We start from the raw sequence: 20997 nt of genomic DNA, 5'->3' as shown, positions 1-20997 counted from the left end.
AGAAAATTGGCCAATGGGCAAAGATGTGCCACAGAATGAAATTTATGAGACTGAACAGACAGACCAGGCATCCTTTTACCTAACTTCTGTGCACAGTGCAGAGGAAAAAGAACAGTGGACAGTGCAGCTTGAGGTAGATTTCACACTGATGGAGTTTAAAATAGACACCGGAGCAGATGTCAGTGCACTGAGTGAGGATTCATTCAGGAAACTCACCCCACCACGAGCCCTGATACCAGCCAAAATTTCCCTCGACAGCCCAGGAGGTGGGTTATCGTGTTTGGGTCGCAAAAAGGCCACGGTTTGCTACAAGGGAAAAAAATATCCATTGGAAGCATATGTATCGCGCGGCCCAACTGTCAGTAACCTACTGAGCAGATCGCTGTCAGTAAAAATGAACCTAGTACGACGAGTGGATGAAGTGACACATGCCATTCCAACAAGCTTTTGGTGAGCATGGTACTTTAAAAACTGAGCCTGTCAAAATCCATTTGAAGGATGATGCTACACCACATGTTGTGCACACGGCCCGCCGGGTGCCCTTCCCAATGCTTGACAAAGTGAAAGAGGAATTAGGCAGGATGGAGAAAGCTGGCATTATTGAACGGGTGACACAACCAACCGAATGGTGTGCGGCTATGGTAAGGCCAGGATATGTGTGGACCCGAAGCGATTAAATGAGTCAGTCAAAAGGGAGCGATACATCCTGCCCATCGCCGATGAAATAACTGCCAAGTTGAGTGGAGCAGATGTGATCACCTCCCTGGATGCTGCAAGTGGATTTTGGCAGATACCACTACATCCATACAGCAGCAAGTTGACAACTTTTATAACACCTTTCGGCAGATACTGTTTTGGCATTTCAAGTGCGCCGGAGATCTTCCAACGGAAAAAGCTAGAGACGTGACAAGGACTGGATGGTGTGGAAGTTTTCATGGTTGGCATTCTCGTCTATGGAACCACAATGGAGCAACATGATGAGAGGTTGGAGAGGATGCTCCAGCGCGTCGAGTCAGCAGGCCTGAAACTCAATAAGGACAAATGTTCCTTCAGACAGAGTCAGCTACGTTTTCTGGGACAGCTCATTGACCAGTCCGGGGTCAGGCCGGATCCAGAAAAGCTGCCAGGTAGTGCAAAAAAAAAAAAACGAAACAGGTTTTTTTCTTTATTTTTTTTTTTGGTTGTACCCTTGGGACACAGCAAGATGACAAGGATTTCTTTGTAATAAAACACTGTTTTATTCAACAAGCGGAAATAAAAAAAACAAACGATAAAAGAGGTGGAAGTCAGTTCTGTGGTCGCAGGGCCTACGTTGAGTGGGATTTGGACTCCCCTTAAAAAAAGGGGAATGGCCATGTGATTCTGCCACCGATCTAACGGACACTGCACTCCACACTAAAAACAAATTAAAAGCGCGTCAAACCCACACGAAAGATAAAACCACTGCACTCATTGAGAGGTGACAGACGAAAACTACTAAAACCCCCACCCGAGCTGTGGGTCGCCGACCTACTTTTAATATAAAAAAAAAAAAAAAAAAAAAAACACTCAGTGGATAAAACTACACCGTAAAATAAGCAAGCCCTAATTAATAAAACCTACGTAGCCCCCTTTCCTGCTGTCCAGCTGTCAAGCGTCCTCGAGATGGGATTGGGGGGAATGGTGATCAGTCGACGTTGCGGAGATTCGCCTCTCCGCGTCCGGTGCGAATAGGACAGTTTCTTTTGGGGAGGTGAGGAGCGTGATGTACCGTCATTGGATGTCCCGTCCTGTTGACTGGGGCGTCCCGCTGGCGAGCGTCGTGAGAGGCGGGCATTCGCTGGCGAGCGTCGTGAGAGGCGGGCGTCCGCTGGCGAGCGTTCGTGCGTGGTGGGCGTCATGCGTTGCGAGTGTTCTCTGGCGAGCGTTCTCTGGCGAGCGACCTGTGTGACGAGTGTCTGCGTAGCGAGGTGTTGTGCGTGGCGATCGCTGGCTTAGCGAGAAGCCTCCGGCGGACATCGTACATGGCGAGGAGTTTGCGTAGCGAGGAGCCTCTGGCAGAAGTCATGCGTGGCGAGGAGTTTGAATAGCGAGAAGCCTCTCGATCCTCCGGTGGCACCGTCCTTATACCTCAGTTCATCATTCCCTGGCCAATTGGGCTTGGCAGGTGCTCATCAGGCCACGATCCGAGGCACCTGGGGGAGAAATTCACTCTCACGTCCTCCCACACACACACTCACCCACACACCTAACACGCCCACTCATTCACCATCCCACAACCTCCATTCACTCGTTACACTTGCACCACCAGGAAATGTTCAGGATCTAAAGAGAGTCCTGGGCATGTGAACTATCTTGGAAGGTATGTCCCCAACCTATCCACTATAGGTTTATCACTTTATGAGCTTTTGAAGAGCAAGTACATTTGGATGTGGGATCACTCACAGCAGTCAGCCTTTCAGAACATCAAAAAGATGCTTACACCTGCACTAGTTCTTGCCTTCTATGATGTCACTCGACCCACTGCTGTGTCATCGGACGCGAGCAGCTATGGCCTGGGTGGGGTTTTCCTCCAGCTCCATGGAGAAGCATGGAAGCCAGTAGCAAACTGTTCCAGGTTTCTCACAGAAGCTGAAACACACTATGCGCGGATCGAGAAGGAACGCCTGGCCAGCGTGTGGGCATGTGAAAAATTTGATGAATACCTCTGTGGCATGGATCAGTTTAGGCTTGAGACGGACCACAAACCATTGGTGCCACTCGTCAACAGCCGAAGCCGAGACAATGTTCCTGTAAGCTGCCAGCGCCTATTGATGAGACTCTTGAGGTACAACGCAAAAGCAGAATATGTGCCTGGGAAGACCCTCATCGTGGCAGACTCTCTCGTGATTCTCAAGCGCATGTAACGCACAGTGCGGACACGCATGAAGATGTGGCCTGCTATGTAGCTACAGTGTTGCGTAGTGTCCCAGCATCTCCAGCAAAGATGGAGAGCATCAGAGGGGCCACAAGCAACTGATAGTGAACTGCAGGAGGTTGCCAAATTCATCAGGTCAGGCTGGCCAGAGTATAACAGGAAAGTACTGATACTGATTAGAGACTACACAAAAGTGAAAAATGAGCTATCAGAAGCCAATGGAATCATAATAAGAGGAACCAGGATTGTAGTTCCAAGGGAATTGAGGGCAGAGATCTTACAAAGGATACATGAGGGACATCAAGGTCTGTCAAAGTGCAGAGAAAGGGCTCAAACGTCAGTATGGTGGCCTGGACTCTCTAAATAACTCAAGACCATGGTGGAGTCATGCCAGACTTGAACATGAAAAAATGTGCTATCTTGTGGTCTCAGACTACTATTCGCGGTTCCTGGAGATACTGCACCTACCAACAACCACCACTTCTCAAGTCATACAAAGACTGAAAGCAACTTTTGCTAGATTTGGCATCTCGGACGAGGTGGTGAGTGACAATGGACCTCAGTTTTCAAGCATGGAGTTCCGGCAATTAGCTGAACAGCTTGACTTTACTCATGTCACGTCCAGTCCCCATCACCCTCAGAGAATGAACGGAACGGAAAAAAAAAAAGAATGGAAGCTTGTTGTGATACAAATGTTCAGGTTTGAGTGTTTGAACAATTTGTCTAGTTGGAATATGATCGGATATCTAAAATGCTGAGATATATAGTTGATTGATATTTGTAGGTTAGTATATTATGTGTAAATTGTATCCTAGGGGCAATTTAGAGTGTCTAATCAACCGGCCATGAATATTTTTGGAATGTGGGATTTAACCGGAGTACCCGGCGAAAACCACCGTGCCGCCCCACTCAGACACAATAAATAAAACATAAAATACAAATAAAAAAAGAAGAATTTAACCCGTTGCACCGCCAATCCTTTCTGAGCCGCTAGTTTAATTGTATAGTTAAAGCATCCGATTTGTGGCCCGAGTCCAGCAGTTGTGACAGCATTAACCATATTCCTGGCATTGTCAGAATAGTTCCGTTTGGTCGCACTAATTTCCAGTCCTCCGCAACTTCTTACAGACTTCTGGTTAAATCATCGGTCGTGTGACTTTCAAGCTGCCGTGTCTGAATAACGTTGCATTTCATGTCCCTCTCCGCAGTGATGTAGATAATGTGCCGTAATGGTCAGGTTGCTCTGTGGGGGCTGCTGACAAAGCCGTTGCTAATTTGACCCTCGTCTTGTCGTACAAAACAGGAATTGTGGATTTGGTGAAATGGGTCCCCAAAGGAACCTTATAACCGATTGACCACTGACCTCATTTAGCATTGTGTGATTGATTGCGACATACTGTTGATATTGTAGTCCTCGACATGCTTTCCATCTCATACTTGAAAACCAGATTACTTCCAAACGCTCGACATGTAGTTTGGTGGAGCTTCTTCCACTTCAGGTATGCTTGTAGCCATGTTGCAAGCGTCAGCGAGCTTCCCATGCAGCTTGGGCCAAAATGAATGTGGGAGGGGCAGTAACGTACAGTGAATTGGTCTGCGCTCGCCAATCCAGCATATAAAAAGGCAGAGTAGAGGAGCGCTGTCCCTCATTGTCATAAAGTTTTGTGTATTCTTCGATTCAATGCATACCGAACTGTGACCACTGTATCGAAAAATTTAATACAGATGCACGTAATAATATAATTATACATATACACATATATATATACATATACACATATATATATACATATATATATATTTATATATAAAATGTACATACATATATACATATAAATACTGCTGTATTGATTTGAGTAAACGCTTCAGTTTCTCAAGAGAAAGCTATATCTTTGTGGTTCATAGTTAAATGCAGTCTTATGCAATTTAATTTTTTTATACCGTTTTTTTCGTTTGTTTTATTCATTTGACCTTTGCTCTTTTTGGCAGTATAAACAATAACACAGGCCCAGATAGGACTCTATTTTAAGTTGAAAACCAATTTAATTATTGTTTCAGTTTTTTCTTTTCTTTTCTCAAAGAAAACTTCAAATCAAAGAACCCAGAACTCAACATGTGTTATAAACAGGACAAAAAATTTACCAAAACACTATCATCATATGTCTATGTATATAAAAATAAGTATCTGCCTTTTATTTTGAAACCCACAAGAGCTTTGCTCTTTTGCAGAGGTCCATGTGAAAGCTGTGGAGTCGGTCTTGCACATATCTACTCAAAACACAAGCATGCAAAAAGAGACAAACCAACAATAGAATTTTAAAGTGTTGTCATCCAAACTTACAATTCAAGAGGGGTGAACAAAACAATATTACATTTTTCAAAATTAATTAATGTAGCATACAAACTTGCAATTGTTGTTTATCACTTTCTTCGGATGTATTCAATTTATTTTTTCATTTAAATAAACAAAGTGCCAGCAGCAACTAAATAATTAAAAAACAGTTTCTGAAAAACACGCACAGCATTTTAGGAACTGTTGGACAATTCCCATATATCCTGTTTTGTGCTCTGTATAAACCTTATCTGTGTGTCAATTGGTAAATGACCATCCAAAAACCAAGACTTTACATTTTATGTGGACATATACTGTCGTGTATATGTTTGTGCATATTATCTACTGGAGTGAGTCGCTGTTGTCAAGGCCCAGCCCAGCCATTTCTGCATCATCGTCATCATCTACACTGTCCCCAGACTCATCTTCACTATGTCCTCCAAGCATCACCTGCTGTACTGCCAGTGTCGCACCATCTGATGTCAGGCTGTGGAGACCCTCCACATTCATCGTCACCATGGTACCTGAAAACCAGATAAGGAACATTATTGTTCGGGAATAAATCTGTGTAAAAGTTTACCCAACAAAAATTCAAAATAAAATGTTTTTCGCTGTATTTAATATTTTTTTTCACAAAACTATACTACTGGTCTTTCCATGTGTGTGGGTGTTATATTTCCAAATAATTGACCAATTTAAAGTGGTGAAATTGGCTTGCTCTCTTTGATTATGTAATGTTAATGGTTGAACAGACATAGTGGTTTTTGTGGTCTCCTGAAAAAGAATAATTTTAGAAGTACGAAGACTCTGCCCGACGCCCGTGATGTACATCTTCCTTCGCGAAGTCCCTGGTAAGAGTCACAAGCCACAGTCAATTAAGTAAACTTACTCTTTGGAGAGAAGTTAATGAGCCCAAACACTAGTGTGTTCTTTGATTACTGTTGAGTTATGTTAGACTGTCATGATAGAAATTACAAATGGATTGAGATTTGAAGTTATGAGCCTCATCTGGTCACAGTAGATCTACATTTTGCAGGAGTAGAGGTTTCAAACTCATTGCTTTCAAGTTGGGACACACGGTTCCCCGCTAGCTCCCTACAACTTTACAACTAAATGTTGGGCCCAACAGAAAATGTAAAGGGATACCAACAAAATTTTATCCCAGAAAATGTCTACTCGCATGTATTTTTTTTTACATGTTTTTATTAGTATATAACTAGAGCAAAATGTGCACAATTAGAACATTACAACAATGGTATACAGAGGTTTTATATTTTTCCCAACAGTAACAAAATGAGGTAACTAAAGAAAAAAAAAAAAAAAGCAAATAAAAATAAGAATGGGAGGGGGGGTTGTCATGCTGCAAAAAAAGTCCACAAAAGGTTGACACTTATTAAAAAACTTGGTCAGACTGCCCTATCTTCAATATCATAATTTTTATTGATTTTTTTTATATAAAAAAATGACATAACATTTATCCAATAAATACATGAAGGAGTGTTAGTAGATTTCTAGTTTAGGAGGAGATGGGAGACGTATCGCAATGACCAAAGTGAAAGCGACAACTTCCAATTCCATAACTGAATATTGAGAATAATCTTCTGGGAGACCAAAAATTCCAATACGTGGTGACATGGATAAAGGCCTGGACCTTAGATACAGTATCAAAATAAATTTGCCAGAAGTTAGTCAGAGCTGGACAGGAAGAAAACATGTGAAAGAGTGGAGAAGTTCCACATTTATTGCAGACATCTGTCACTTTTGGAAAGAACTGCGCAAGTCTGCTCTTCAAATAATGACCTAAACATAACTGAACGGAATCAAGGTCAAGTGAGCACAGAAAGAAGTCATATGAATAGCCCTCAATACAGAGTCCCACCAGTGATCCTCAAAGACTAAACCAAGTTCACGCCCCCATGCTCCTTTCTTAGTCAGGTGCACTGATACATTCAAAGAATGAATAGAATTGTAAATTTGGGAAATCAAAGACTTTTGTGACGAGTCGAATTGCAAAAATTCACTCCGAGGTTGCTCAGGTGGTAGTTGGGGGAAGTCGGAGAACAAAACCTAAGTACAGTGCCTCACCTGAAAATAACAGAAAAGATGGAGGGATGGAAGGTCAAACTCAGCAACCAGGTCGGTGAAAGAACAAAAGGCGCCATCCCTATAAAGATCCTTAAAACATTTAAGTCCCTTCTCCTGCTATACAACAAAATTAGGGTCAGTAAATGCAGGTTTAATCACCGGATTCCTCAGTAGTGGCGTGAGTACCGTGGGAGCCGTAAAATTAAACTGCATCCTAAACTGAAAACACATCTTCAGAGTTGCTATAACCACAGGGTTGTTGGTAAGACCAGAGGGGCTTGTGGTGAAACGGCCTGTGAACAAAGCAAAAAGAGAAACTCGGGGGCATGACTGTGCCTCCAAGCGACCCCATGTTACTGCATAGACCAATATGAAATATGTTTAGCTATGTTCGCAGCCCAGTAATAAGAAATTCAGTAGAGAGAGACCACCGTAAAATTTACAATTTTGAAGTATCTTTACCCCAACTCTGGGTGTTTTTCCATTACATGGAAAATGAGAAACAGTTGAGTCAAATTTCTTAAAAAAACATTTGGGGCAAAAATGCAGGCAGACACTGAAAAAGAAACTAAAACTGTGGCAAGATATATGTTTTAAAAGGATTTATTCTCCCAATGAAAGTGAGTGGGAGCGAACCCCACCTTTGAAAATTTGCCTTCATCTGTCAGAGGAGAAAAGTTTGCATTGCGAAAAAAATTAAAAGACCTGGTTTCTAAATCCTGAAGGGCTCAAATTAAACGGGATTAGATCTTGGGAAAGATGAATCGTCTGGATATCATACACGCTTAGAAATGTTGACTTTATATCCAGAAAACAAGCCAAGCCTGCAGAAGAATGAAATAATAGCAGGAAAAGTTTTAACCAGGTCTGAAACATAGAGTAACAGGTCGTCAGCATATAACGATTATTCAATTTTGGAAATGTTTCTGGGTAGAAAAGGACCTCAAGTAAATTGATAGAGGCTCTATTGCAAGTGCAAACAGTAGTGGTGACAATGGGCATCCCTGTCTACAACCTCTGTTCAATGAAAAATATCTGGACTGAATATTGTTAGTGATAATACTGGCGCAACGCAATGCATAATAAAGAAGGTTTATCCTCGATATAAAGATCGCACCAAAATTGAATTTATGGAGGATAGCAAACAGATACGACCATTCAACACGGTCAAACGCCTTCTTCGCGTCGACTGAAATAACTAGTTCAGGCACAGTCGTAAACTCCTTCGAATAAATAATATGTAATAAAGAACGAACAATATAATAAAGCTGATGCCCTCGTATAAAACCAGTCTGTTCCTCAAAAACAATAATTGGAAAGACGCCATCAAGGACTCCCACAATAACGCTCTAGAGATAGGTTCAGAGTCAGAGTTGTAATTTGCAATAAATCATCAATTGTATCTGCAATAAATGTATTAAATTTGTCATCAGACAAAAGTAACGTATTAAAACGCCAAGAAGAGGCAAAATGACGAGAAGGGTAGTACCAAAGAGCTAAGGAGAGGTCCATGATTGAAATAACAATTGGATGGTAGGAAACATCCGTAATGTTTTATATATATTTGCCATCGACAAAGAAATAATCTATACGAGAAAAACTCTGGTCTACATGGGAGTAGAAAGAATAAAAAAAAATAATAATAAAAATAATGCCTTTATTAGTCCCACAATGGGGAAATTCGAGATTCAAACCCAGGCCTCCTGGGGAGACTGGGTCCTGAACGCGGCGCCTTAGACCACTCGGCCATCCTGGCAGCCACGAGATTCGAACCCAGGCCTCCTGGGGAGACTGGGTCCGGAACGCGGCGCCTTAGACCACTCGGCCATCCTGGCAGCCCAATATTCCCTACCATTTGAATTACGGAATCTCCAAGGGTCAACACAGCCATTGTCAGACATGAAATTGGAGAGACTACTGGCCATGGATGATTGGGTAGAACCAGGTTTTGAACGGTCCAATTTCACGTCAATGGCGCAGTTCATGTCCCCTCCCCAGCAAAAATAATGAAACAGTCATCAAGAGAAGGCAGACATTGGAACAATTTTTCCATAAAGGTGTGTACACATTTACCAGAAGGACTGGCATCTGAAACAAACTTCCCAAAACTATCAGGAATCTGCCATCCCTGTTAGGCATTACCGTCATTGACCTAAAAGAAACTGATTTGCTGACCAATATGGCGACCCCTCTGGCCTTAGAGTTGAAACTTGAACGGAAAACTTCAGTAACACAGGGTAATTTTAACCTGACCTGGTCTTTATCCTCATATGAGTTTCCTGTAAAAAAAGCAATATCAGGTTTTAAATGCTTCAAATGGGAAAACACCGTGCACCACTTGACGACACCACCCAAGCCCCTGATATTCCAACTGACAAATTTTACATTTGAACATGGATAATTAGCCATGGGGACTATGTATCAAAAACACTGAGACCCCAACCCTCCAAAAATAGGAAAGGAAGGGAGGAAATTGGGGGGGGGGGGGGGCACACAACAAACAAAAAAAAAACCACCACCCAAAGCACCTATCGCTACCCCGAAACAAAATGACGGGACACCAGTGCGGACTCCATAAGGAATCATAAACAGAAACAACTTCTAGAAATCGTACCATACCTGCAATTTTTAAATAGCAGAAATGTCATATCAAACAACAAAGGTAAAATATTAAACAACTCTAACTTCTAAACCTTCTAGATAAATAGGGCTAATCCTAAAACAAGTTCTCAAAGTGTCACAAACACTGCAGCTTCAATTGGTGATGTAAACTCATTTGTGACATCCCCTCTTGTAATCCGGAGGTGAGCTGGGTAGAGTGGTCCAAACTTGACATCCGGGATGCCCCTGAGCTTGCGTTTCACCTCATTGAAAGCCGTGCGAGCTTTAGTCGTCCGTGCCGTGAGATTTAGAAATATGAAGCGAGTCGACTCATTCATCTTAAAACGCAGTTGGGCGTGCGCATTTCTCAATATATCCACAACGTCGGCAGCATAATGCAGGCGAGCAATAATGGGACGAGGACGTATTGATCAAGTGTTTCTTGAACAGACGCACAATGCGTATATTGATACAGCGAGACCTTGCCGCTAAATCTTCACATTTGTTATCAAGAGCATGCAATTGCGAAGAAAGTTTGTCCACTGTGTTCTTAAGAGAGGCCACATCGTCAGTGTAGGTAGACAGCGGGCCCTCCATGTGAATCATGGTTACCTTCAGCACACCCAGGTTGGACTGGATCGCTACCATGTTAGCATTTAGCTCCCTTTGAAAGTTTTAAGCTTATTTGGTGCAAGTTATTCGATATTGCCGCTTCCAATTCTGCCTTAAAAACGTCTACCACCCCATCACGTAAGGCGACAAGCAGTTCAGCCTTAAAGTCTGCAGTAATCACGCTCGTAGCAGCAGAATTCATCTCCGGAGAAGTTGGCTTTCCAGCAGCCGCGCACCGCGGAGGGTCGGTTGGATTACTCTGCGACGTGGCTGTAGCCTGGGAAGCAGGCCGCGTTTGCATGGCTACAGGGTTGCCCGTATTCCTCGGCCATGTAGGCATTGTAACAACAGTGGCGGTTTTGCATGACTTGTAAAGCCAAACAAAATACTAGAAGGAGCGCAAAGAGATCGTAAATATGCCCCAAAGTTACAACTTTGCAGGAGCTCCCTCATGGACATCTCACTCCATAAGTCGCTAAACCGGAAGAGTCGTCTACTCTCATATTATCATCTCATCATGCAGGGATCCCATCTTAAAACGCATTGAAAAATGCTTTTTCAGTAAAAAAACAAAACAAAAACAAATAACAGAAGTTCTCAGTAATTGAGGCAACGTAAGATGGCTGGCTTCATTCACAAGGTGTCTATTGATTGCATTCATATGTATATAAGTCCGTGGGTGTGGTGTGGTGGATAGGTAGATGTGACTAAACTAAAGACTAAGGGTGGATAAATAGACTGTGCATCCTATATACCGGTCATAGTTCACTGACTCAGTCAACTAAGAAGCAGGAAGATGCCGAAACCCCATATGACTCAGATGGAGATGACATTGCTCTTCAGCCAAGTTCAGACTCGGAAAGTTTGGCTGGAAAGATTTCCTACACATCCTATTTTCATTTGCTAATAAGGCAGTTGTGTTTTGGGGAAAGGTAAAAACAATTAAACTGACAATTAAATTAAACCATATGAAGGGTTGTGTCATGGATATGCCGAGCTTTTGTTATGTGAAAGCATTTTTCTTTCTCTTTTCAGGTTTTAATTTGGGTTTTTTTGTATTCTGAGCTGCACAAAATGTCAGTGCCAAATTGACTGTTGAGTATATAATCTATCTTTGTTCAGATTTCTAATTATGGTTCAGGTTTTTGTTGCTCATATCATTTAAATATTCCATTGCTCACATTTAAAAAATATGATCACTGTAGAGTTGAGGAAACTTCACCACCACCAGAAAAGAGAGGTCGACTGGAGACACACACTGGGCCATCACAGATGGCAAAAGATGGCACTGTGTGGCATGAAGAACAATTCAGAACACCTGTCCATCTGTTAAAGAAATTTAAGTTTGTATTTTCATCTGTGTGCTTTGTTTGTTTAGTTTTGTCATTTTATCAAGTTTCAATCTATATGTGGTAAATTTCGTTAATATCCAATTCATATGCATTCTTAGCTTTCTGGCCTTGAACTGAACTTTTCGACAGCCTCCTATGGGTACCAGGTACAGCCCCCTCGCGAATGTGACTCCCCAACGCCAGATCCCTTTTCTGTAAACGACTCCCTTGAAGCGTTGATGACCCCTGTTCAAATGGCTGACCCTAAACAGATAAAGTGAGACTCGCTCGCTTTTAAGGCCGTAACTTATGAATTAGGGAGGTCCAGCATAAGGCTTGGTATTTCTAAAGCAACAATATCGTCATGGCCGTAAGATAACTTGTATGTGTCAGGCCTTGTGAAAGTACACCATACACTAAAATATGTCTTGTAATCTGAAACCATTAGAATAGTCAGAAAGGGTGTGGCGGAGTCAAATGTCAAGTTTCCTATGTATTGCATATTCAAATTGCTTATGCTGATGCAAATAAAAACCATGTGTGCAGTCGGAAGTACGAGGGCTGCCCCGCGCGTAATGAAAGACAATCTTCCTGGTCGAGTCATTTGTTCGAGTATGTTTTGATAAAACATCCTTGACACCATCACAGCCCAATTGAATATTACACAGAGGAGAGAGAGCCAACTGTTCAGAATAGTGTCGAGTCGTTTTCAGTGTTTCCTCTATTTTGTCTCACTTGACATGCTTGAACTATACAGGAGTGGACTGTTCAGCATGGATGCAAGACACAGCACGGCAGTTGGTTTATGTCACTCCCCGAACTAATGGCATTCATTGCCATTGTCCTCTTGCAGGGGTTGATGAAAATGCCATTGCTGGATGGCATATATCCAAACTGGGACAGCCACTGATCAACAGTAGTATGCCCGAGACTGCTTCAAGGAGATCATGCGACACCTGCATTTCGATGACAAGGACACATGCAGTGAACGAGCTGGGACTGACAAGTTTGCTGCAATCTCCCATGTTTGGCAGCGTTTTGTTGTAAATTGCATCACATCTTACAACTCTGTGCTAAGTTCAGTACAAAGTAGAGAATTTGCCGAACAATGGTGAACAATAGTGAATAATTGTTGGCTGCCAGGATGGCCGAGTGGTCTAAGGCGCCGCGTTCAGGACCCAGTCTCCCCAGGAGGCCTGGGTTCGAATCTCGAATTTCCCCATTGTGGGACTAATAAAGGCAATATTATTATTAATGATGAAAAAACTGGTCCAACCTCTAGGTCATTGAAAGTAGAACATGCAAATTGCTGGGCCATTCACACCTGAAAGCTTTCAGTCCAAAGTTAATCCAGCCAATGGGCTGCCCTTCAATCAAAGTTAGAAAAGCTAAATGGCTGCCTTTAGTGCTTCAGAAAATGGATGGATGCATAGTAAAGACTATGTATTTACTTTCATGATATTCAGTAATAATTAGAATAACGGCCATGGCTCGCTGGAAGTGCATCTATGGTGAGTGATATTCAAAATAATTTATTTCCTTGAGAATATCTTCACTTGAAAATGATTTCAGCACTCAAAATAGGTAGTCACATGAGACTATTTTAGGGAGTAATCTGTTATCAATGAGAAAAAAATCTATACGCTTAAATGTATGATGTGGATGCGGAAAGAAAGAGAATATTTTGGTTACAGGGTTAGCATGACGCCATGGGTCCATAATGCGCAATTGAGCCTTAAAGAAGTCCAACGATTTAGCCGATTTGTTTAAAGAGGAGGCCTTAGACGAAGATCTATCTAACAAAACGTCCTGAATCAAATTGAAATCACCTCCAATAATAAGCTAGTAATTATCGACATTTGGTAAAGAAGCAAATAGTTTTGCAAAAAAGGAATCATCATCCCAATTTGGCCCATAAACAAAAGCCAGTATCACTAAGGAGCCCTGCAAATTACCCGAAACAAGTACGAAACGGCCATCCGTGTCAGTACCAGTTCTATGGTGTTCAAACAAAATATTATTGTGTATAAGTATGGCCGTTCCTCTAGCTTTGGCATTAAATTTAGAATGATATACATTACCAATCCAATTCCTCTTAAGTCGCATTATCTCTCTGTTTCTAAGATGTGTCTCCTGAAGGAAAAATATATCTCCTTTAAGACGCTGTAGGTGTAAAGGATTTTATAAGCTTGACTGCAAGTGACATGTATTCAGTCTAATGCAATAAAGATATATACTGATTGGGCTTTAATTCAATGTATGAGAAAAGGTTAGGCCAGGCTGTGTGAAGTGCATGGGTGGCAGATGTTTTGTGCAGGATGAGCCGCACGTCGGAGAACCGAGTGTGCAGACGCGAAGGGTCCCGGACTTCGATCAAGGCCACCCGGCTGTTGTTGTGTGAGATGGTCACACGGTCGACTATGAGAGCAGAATAACAGATCCAGTGGTTCATGGGCAGTGGAGCGCACAAACAACTGCCATGGCGAGCACAGTGGGAAGAGCCGACACGTCACCTTGCGGGCAGAAGACGTCCACTAAGAGAAAGCTAAAGTTAACTGCAGATGACACATAGCCAATTGGGGAAGAGTAGGAAGTCTTGGCTTTGTTTGCTGAAATGTATAAATGATCCTGGGCAACTTAGGGGGGTGCGTTTTTTCCTGTTGGTTGCTGTAACTGGGCCTCTCAGACTTTGTACTAGATCTCCTGTTAAGAATAAATCCGCTCCCGTGTGAAGTTGCCGGCTTCCAGTCATTTCTCTCCCAAATTGGATGAATGTAGGTCGTGTTTGATTAATTTAATGGAGTCAGATGATAGTTGAATTCCCAACAATTTTTGGTGACCCCGACGTGATTTGGGAGGGAAGACTTTGAGAGGCCACTGGGTTTGGAACCCAGGAAAAGGGAGATACAGGGTTTGGTTGGAACCCAGGAAAAGAGAGCTGCAGCAGGGTTTGCAACCCAGCGTCCGTCCACATCCACACCAGGTGACGACCTGCTAAAACGGAAATCGCAAATTGGACCTGTTTTCCTCTGGTGGCCACATCTTGAAGGTAAGCAGAAATACCTGTTACTTAAAGTCTAAATTCAGCACAATTGAGGACTTCTAAATTGAACAGAGGAAAACGGGTGTAATTTGCATGTTGTATAATAAATGTGTGGATGGTAGTAAGATGTAAAATTTGGTATTTACTTACTACTAAAATGGGAAGGTTTTGGTACCATTTTATGGACTACTGAAATAGGAAGGTTTTGGTACTATTTTGGTATTAAATTACAACTGAAATGGGAAGGTTTTGGTACCATTTTATGGACTACTGAAATAGGAAGGTTTTGGTACTATTTTGGTATTAAATTACAACTGAAATAGGAAGGTTTTGGTACTATTTTGGTATTTAATTACAATTGAAATAGGAAGGTTTTGGTACTATTTTGGTGTTAGAACTTTCGTGGTTTAGTAGTGGGGTGTTAAATTTGGTATTTACCCACTACACAAATAGTTTGGTACTATTTGGAATAGTATGGTACTATTCGTGGTCCTGATACGGTGTAAAATTTGGTATTTCCGTATCACGAAGTCTGTGTAATAACGAAAAACTGGATTTTGTATTTTAGAGTGTGAAAGTGTAAGCAGTGGGACTGTGTGATATAATTTGGACTGTTTTGTTTGAGATTTGGCTGGGACGCACGGGAGTGGATTGTTCAGGAGGAGTGGGTGTGATATGGGGCTCGGTTCCGATGAACCGTATGAAAGCGATGGTGTGAAGCAAGAAATTGATGGACATTATGTGAAGTTGGAGACGCAATTAATGAGGGGAAAAAAAGAGAAGAGAAAAAGAGTTATCGGAGGGTGTTTTTGAGATTGCAAAAGGATGACCTGTTCCGCGGAGAACCGGGAAAATGGGATATGATTCAGTTGGCTAAGCAGTTGCAAAAGAAAGAGAGGAAAATGCTGAATGACATCAAACAATTGAAAGAGGCAAAAGATAAAGCTAAATGGATTCGGAATGGTAAAATGGAAAAAGAAAATGGCAAAAGTTATTTCAGTTTAGAAAAATGAGGATAAACATGATTTGTTTCTTTTCAAAACTATTGGCCAATGGCTGCGATGTAAGATATTCGAGAAATTGTTAAAATTAGGTCAGACAAATATATAGAGCGATACAATATTTAGAAGTACACACTCCACATTGAGGATACGTATGGAATTAACGGAACTGTATTAGATAAGAAAATTTTGTAAGTGTTTTTGTTTACCTTGAAAGGCTTTTGATACCTTGGATTATAGTGTACTCCTTAAAAACTGAGCAAATATGGTTGCGGAGGAGTTGCATTCAAAGGGATTTTCAAGTAATTTAGAAAATAGGGAGCAGTTGTGGGGATAAATAATATTTTTATGTTTATTTTAATTTGGGGGGAAGATATTACAGGTGCTGAAGGGCTTGAAACAAGAATTTAAAAGAATTAAATTAATTAATTAGTGTAACTATAATTATTAAGTCAAAACAAATTTCATGTTGTTCAGTAACAGTAGGAGAGGCATGAGTGTTCAAATTGACATTTATGGTATTGATATTACGAGAGTAAGAGAAACTGCTTCTAGGTGTCATTCTTAATTAGAATTCGTGTTGGAAACCACATCAATCGAGCACAAAGTAAAAAATTTGCAAAAAACAATAGCTCTGTTATGCAGAGTAAAAGATACACTGGATAAGAAAGCACTATATATATATAGATATTTAATATAACATTATGAGTGTTCCCTATATGACCCATTGGATTGACACATGGGGAAGGCCTGCAAAATATAGTCAATTTTTACTTTACAAAAAGGGGCCATAAAATAATTAGAAGAAAGCAATATCGAGAACCACTAAATCCACTATTTATTCAATTAATTAATAAGGTTTTGTGAATTGGAAGAGAATATTATTTATTTTGCTTATGATTTTTTTGAGTTAATATTTTTCCCTTAATAATTCCAGACAAATAGGAGTGGAAAACACTGAGGCCCGGAGAGGCCCGCGGCCCCTATGTTTGTTTCCATACAACACATCGGTAATAAAGTAATTCATAGGTAGGATAAATATAAATTAGCAGGAAATTAGAACACAAACTAAAACACTAAAACATACAAGACACCCGAAGAACAGCAGAACAGCGCCAGTCTTACTAGGATTTAAAGTTTTAAGCAAGGGGATTATGGTTTTGGGACAGGTTTTAATTGAAATATTCTAGGATCATGTTGAAAGAAAATCCTTGGAACAGGAAATATCTAGCAATTGGAGATTGGTTTACCAAATATAAAGTTGGATTAAAAAGTTCTGTAGATGATTTATTAACTGATGTGTATTAAATGTGACAAAGGTGGAAGACAGATGTTTTATGACTGTACGACGCAAACTCTGACATGACAACTTTTAAGGGACATGACAGCATTTCATAAATGCCAGACTGCTAACATCCACATCTATGAGGTGTTTGACGTCACAGGTGCAGGATTGTCAGCCACGTCCAGGAGAAACGACATCACGGGGACTGAATGGAAAAATCAAGAGACCCACAGTTGTAAATTTTGGCATACGCTGGCTGAATTGAGGCAAAATTAAGGATCTGCCAGCACAAATCTTAGTGTAATCAAGGCGGACGCGCCAAGGGAGGGGTCTCGGTGTGGAATTGGAAAGTGGAAATTATCTTTTTGGGTAAGGGATTAGATACCTAGAGGGGAATGAAAGTGTGAAAGAAAAAGTGTTTGTACGTATATGTGGTTTGAGTGAATGCTTAAGGGACGGCCCTCAGGAAGGAAACCTGATGAAGGGCACCGGCAAGCCCTTACAGTACTTAGGATGCAATGGGCGGACAGGCCTGATCAACCTGGATCCCTATTGCACTCCCAAGTATTGATTTTCAAATTGTTATTGGAGAAAGATTGGAGTAATTAAATTCAAGCATCAAGTGAATGATTGATTGACATTATTACACAAAATTTATGCAAAACTGAAAGTTTCAGAAGGGAGGTAATTTACCCCTTCTCACTGGCATGTGCCACTCCTCCTTCAGTTCTCTCCACAGGTTTGAAGTGACATGTGACCGGTGTGACCAGAAGGCTGGAGAACACTTCAAATAGCGCCTCACTACGCCCATCCCGGAGGTTCTCCTCAACAAGGAGGGAGATATAAGATATTCTAATTTAGGGTCCACAAAACAGATTAAGATATAGTTGTGGCTTTAGCCTGCTCAGGTGCTCCACAGGTTTTATTATTTACATTGGGTGCACGACTAGATAACATACACCCAGTACAGGATAGGGAAAATTTTGTTGTATTGTTTAGACTTTTCCATGATATACGGCACCACAGCGGTGATACTTGAAGTTAATGTCAGTTAAGTGGGGCAGTTGCGCTGTTTTTATGAAAAATGACTCACTTAATGCAAGGGTAGGTCCTCCGTAGGGGGATGCGAGAGTTACATTCGGGACAAAATTTACTTCTCAGGAACTGTCCTCACTTGAGGCAGAGGCCAGACCTACAGACCAGCATGATGGTCATCGGCTGAATGGGGACACCTCAGGTGAGATTGGCCGTGCCGTGCATCAGATATTTCTGGCCCTGTTGGGGCCGATGTGGCTGTGTCTTTCAGGTGGGGAAGGGGGAGACAGGCCTGGTCTATGTGGCCAGGGCGAGACGTGAATGGAGTGAGACTTCCGTCAGTGACCCATCCAATAATGTCAACATTACACAGCTGTTCCAGTTGGCCGTCCACAAGGGCGTGCCCCTTCCGGTGGCAGATATCAGGCGAAATAGTCCTTCAATGAAAAATGCTAATCGGTCCAAGTAGAACACATTTTGTACATAATTTTGCACGACATCAGAAAAGGAAAATATGGGATTGGATTAAGGAGCGTGACTAAACATTGTTTTACTTTCAGGTTTAGGAGGCCAAGAGAGATAAAATATTAAAACAAAAAGGGGAAGCAGCTAAGGCAGCAGCCGAAACATGCGGGCGGGGTGTGCTCTTGCTGCGGGGTGTGGGGTCACTGGGTGATGAGCTGTCCATACAGAGACACTTTTTGGAATCTGCTATCCTCTGGTCCGGTGCCATAACTGTCGCACAGAGCTCCACCAGCGCAGGGGGCGCCACCGTTACCCACAACTAACCTCTCTTCTTTGGATCCCGGGCCACTGCGGTCTGCCCGGCAACAAACTCGCCGACACCCGAGCCAAAGAGGCCGCCTCCAACCACTCCGAAGCCTTCCGCCCTGTATCGTTTCGCGCAGCCGCGACAACTATCAAACGCCGCATCCGTGACGATGGGACTGAACTTGACTGTGCACATCCGTCGAGGAGAGCATATGTTGTGCTCTCTTCCTTCCCAGTGGCTGAACTGAACTGAAACATCTGAGGGCAGCTCTGAAACCTGGTTCTCCATTCCCCCGTGGTGTGTATGCCCTGTTCCTGCTCTTGTCTGTGTGGTGTAGCAACCCCCACCCATTTAATTCACCAATTGACACATTACATTGTACATATGATCCCACATGATTTGGTTTATCAAAATGCATTCATCTAAATTTAGTCGTGAGTACATCTAGCATTAGAATTATATATTTATTATGTCCTCACATGTGTGCCTTGTCCTTGGGCAGTGGAAATGGTATGAGTTGTTTACTTTCGCCGAGCCACAAATCACATTGAATATGGATGCGCGTCATCATACTAAAGATCGAGGCCCCATAGTTGTTGAATACTCCGCGTCACTATCAGGATATCATACTTCAGTACCGACTACAAATTCTTCGGTTCTGGGAACATTACTAAATTTCCCGAGAAGGGTCACTCGGAAGAGGTAGTTCTGTGTGTGTGTCTCTGCTAGAGGAGTTGTGGACCCAGGGCCAGACTGATTCGGAGGCTCGGCTCCACGGCTCCGTGATTGTTTTTACTGTCTCTACACCCTCCCCAGTTGACAGAATCAGTGTGGGCACGGCCTGGAGGTGGATTGAGCCAATCGGAGACAATAGGAGGTGAAGACTGCAGCGGTCTTGGAGCTGTCTATGTCTTGGAGAGCACCTATTCTTCCCATAGAAAAGGGGTTAATTTGGTATCTGCGTTATTATAGTTTTGGGATTTTTTATTTTATTTTTATATTTCATTTGGGTTGCTTTAAAGATTTAACAAAAAACGGTCAAAATTGGATCGTTAGCTCGGGGCTTAATTGGTAATCTCTAAACACAGTTAGCTATTTGAACTCAGTGAACTAGATTTTATTTTATTCAGGAATGATTTGCCCATGTTGCGAAGCCAAATTCTAATATTGTGCCATATTAGCTGGATATCATTAGGACATTATTGCGAACCAACAGTGCTTGTGATGATTATCAGCAAAACTAAATTTATATGTTGGAGAATTGTTTCTGGGGGCAATGCCTATGAGGATGACACAGACTAGATTATATTCGAAGAAAGCTTTTACAACAGTCTGGGAATTGAAATAGATAGAACATTTGATGGCTTTACGTTAATTACAATATATTATTCAAGTGACTGATACAAACTTCACAAACAAATTGGAAAAGGAGATTGAATACAATTAATTATGGTATTATTGCGATTATTTAGCATGCATTTTTTGAAGGATTGTATAACGATTGCTGGCATTATTTTAAACACTTACGGAACAGAAGGTCAATTATTTGATTGAGCAGGTTTATATTTGCTGAATATGTTAAACATTAATTAAACAAAAAGCATCTATCAAATGAAAGTACGCACCGGAGTTCTTTCCCCGCTATGGTGAGCCTGAAGGTTGACCGCCCGGACGGGCAGGTCAAGAGAGGGGGAGATACTGACCAATTGAAACACATACAAATCAAACATTAAAATGGACACGGCAGTCCTTTTTCTGATTATTTCTGGATGATAGGCTTGCTTTCTACGCTTTTAGTATGTTTGCTTCTAATGTATGAGACTGTTTTTTCAGACAGACGGAGTGGAACCAAAAAATGTGATGTTACAGTACCACTGCAACCAGACGGTCATGTACGAGGAACGGGAGGACAGCTCGGATAGGTTGACAGACGCACAGGTGATATTGTTTTATAAAATTTGTGACCAAGACCCTGAGGTTGGTATATATGCGAAATTATTCAAT

General features: G+C 41.9%; 1 protein-coding gene across 8 annotated transcripts in view; it reads right to left on the bottom strand.

Moving 5' to 3' along the window:
- Window positions 1-4919: 4919 nt before the first annotated feature.
- Window positions 4920-20997, bottom strand: part of LOC148323097 (homeobox protein PKNOX1-like) — a 131047-nt gene continuing 114969 nt past the window's right edge. For all 8 annotated transcript variants that reach the window (XM_088314289.1, XM_088314294.1, XM_088314291.1 and 5 more), the window contains one exon: window positions 4920-5752. In XM_088314289.1, the coding sequence (XP_088170415.1) occupies window positions 5571-5752 (182 nt within the window). In that variant the 3' untranslated portion in view covers window positions 4920-5570. The remainder of the gene's footprint in view (window positions 5753-20997) is intronic.

This window comes from Idiotropiscis lumnitzeri, chromosome 14, assembly GCF_059441095.1.
Source record: "Idiotropiscis lumnitzeri isolate Australia: NSW breed Sydney's pygmy pipehorse chromosome 14, RoL_Ilum_1.0, whole genome shotgun sequence".
NCBI lineage: Eukaryota > Metazoa > Chordata > Actinopteri > Syngnathiformes > Syngnathidae > Idiotropiscis > Idiotropiscis lumnitzeri.
This window is presented reverse-complemented; position numbering and strand designations above follow the sequence as displayed.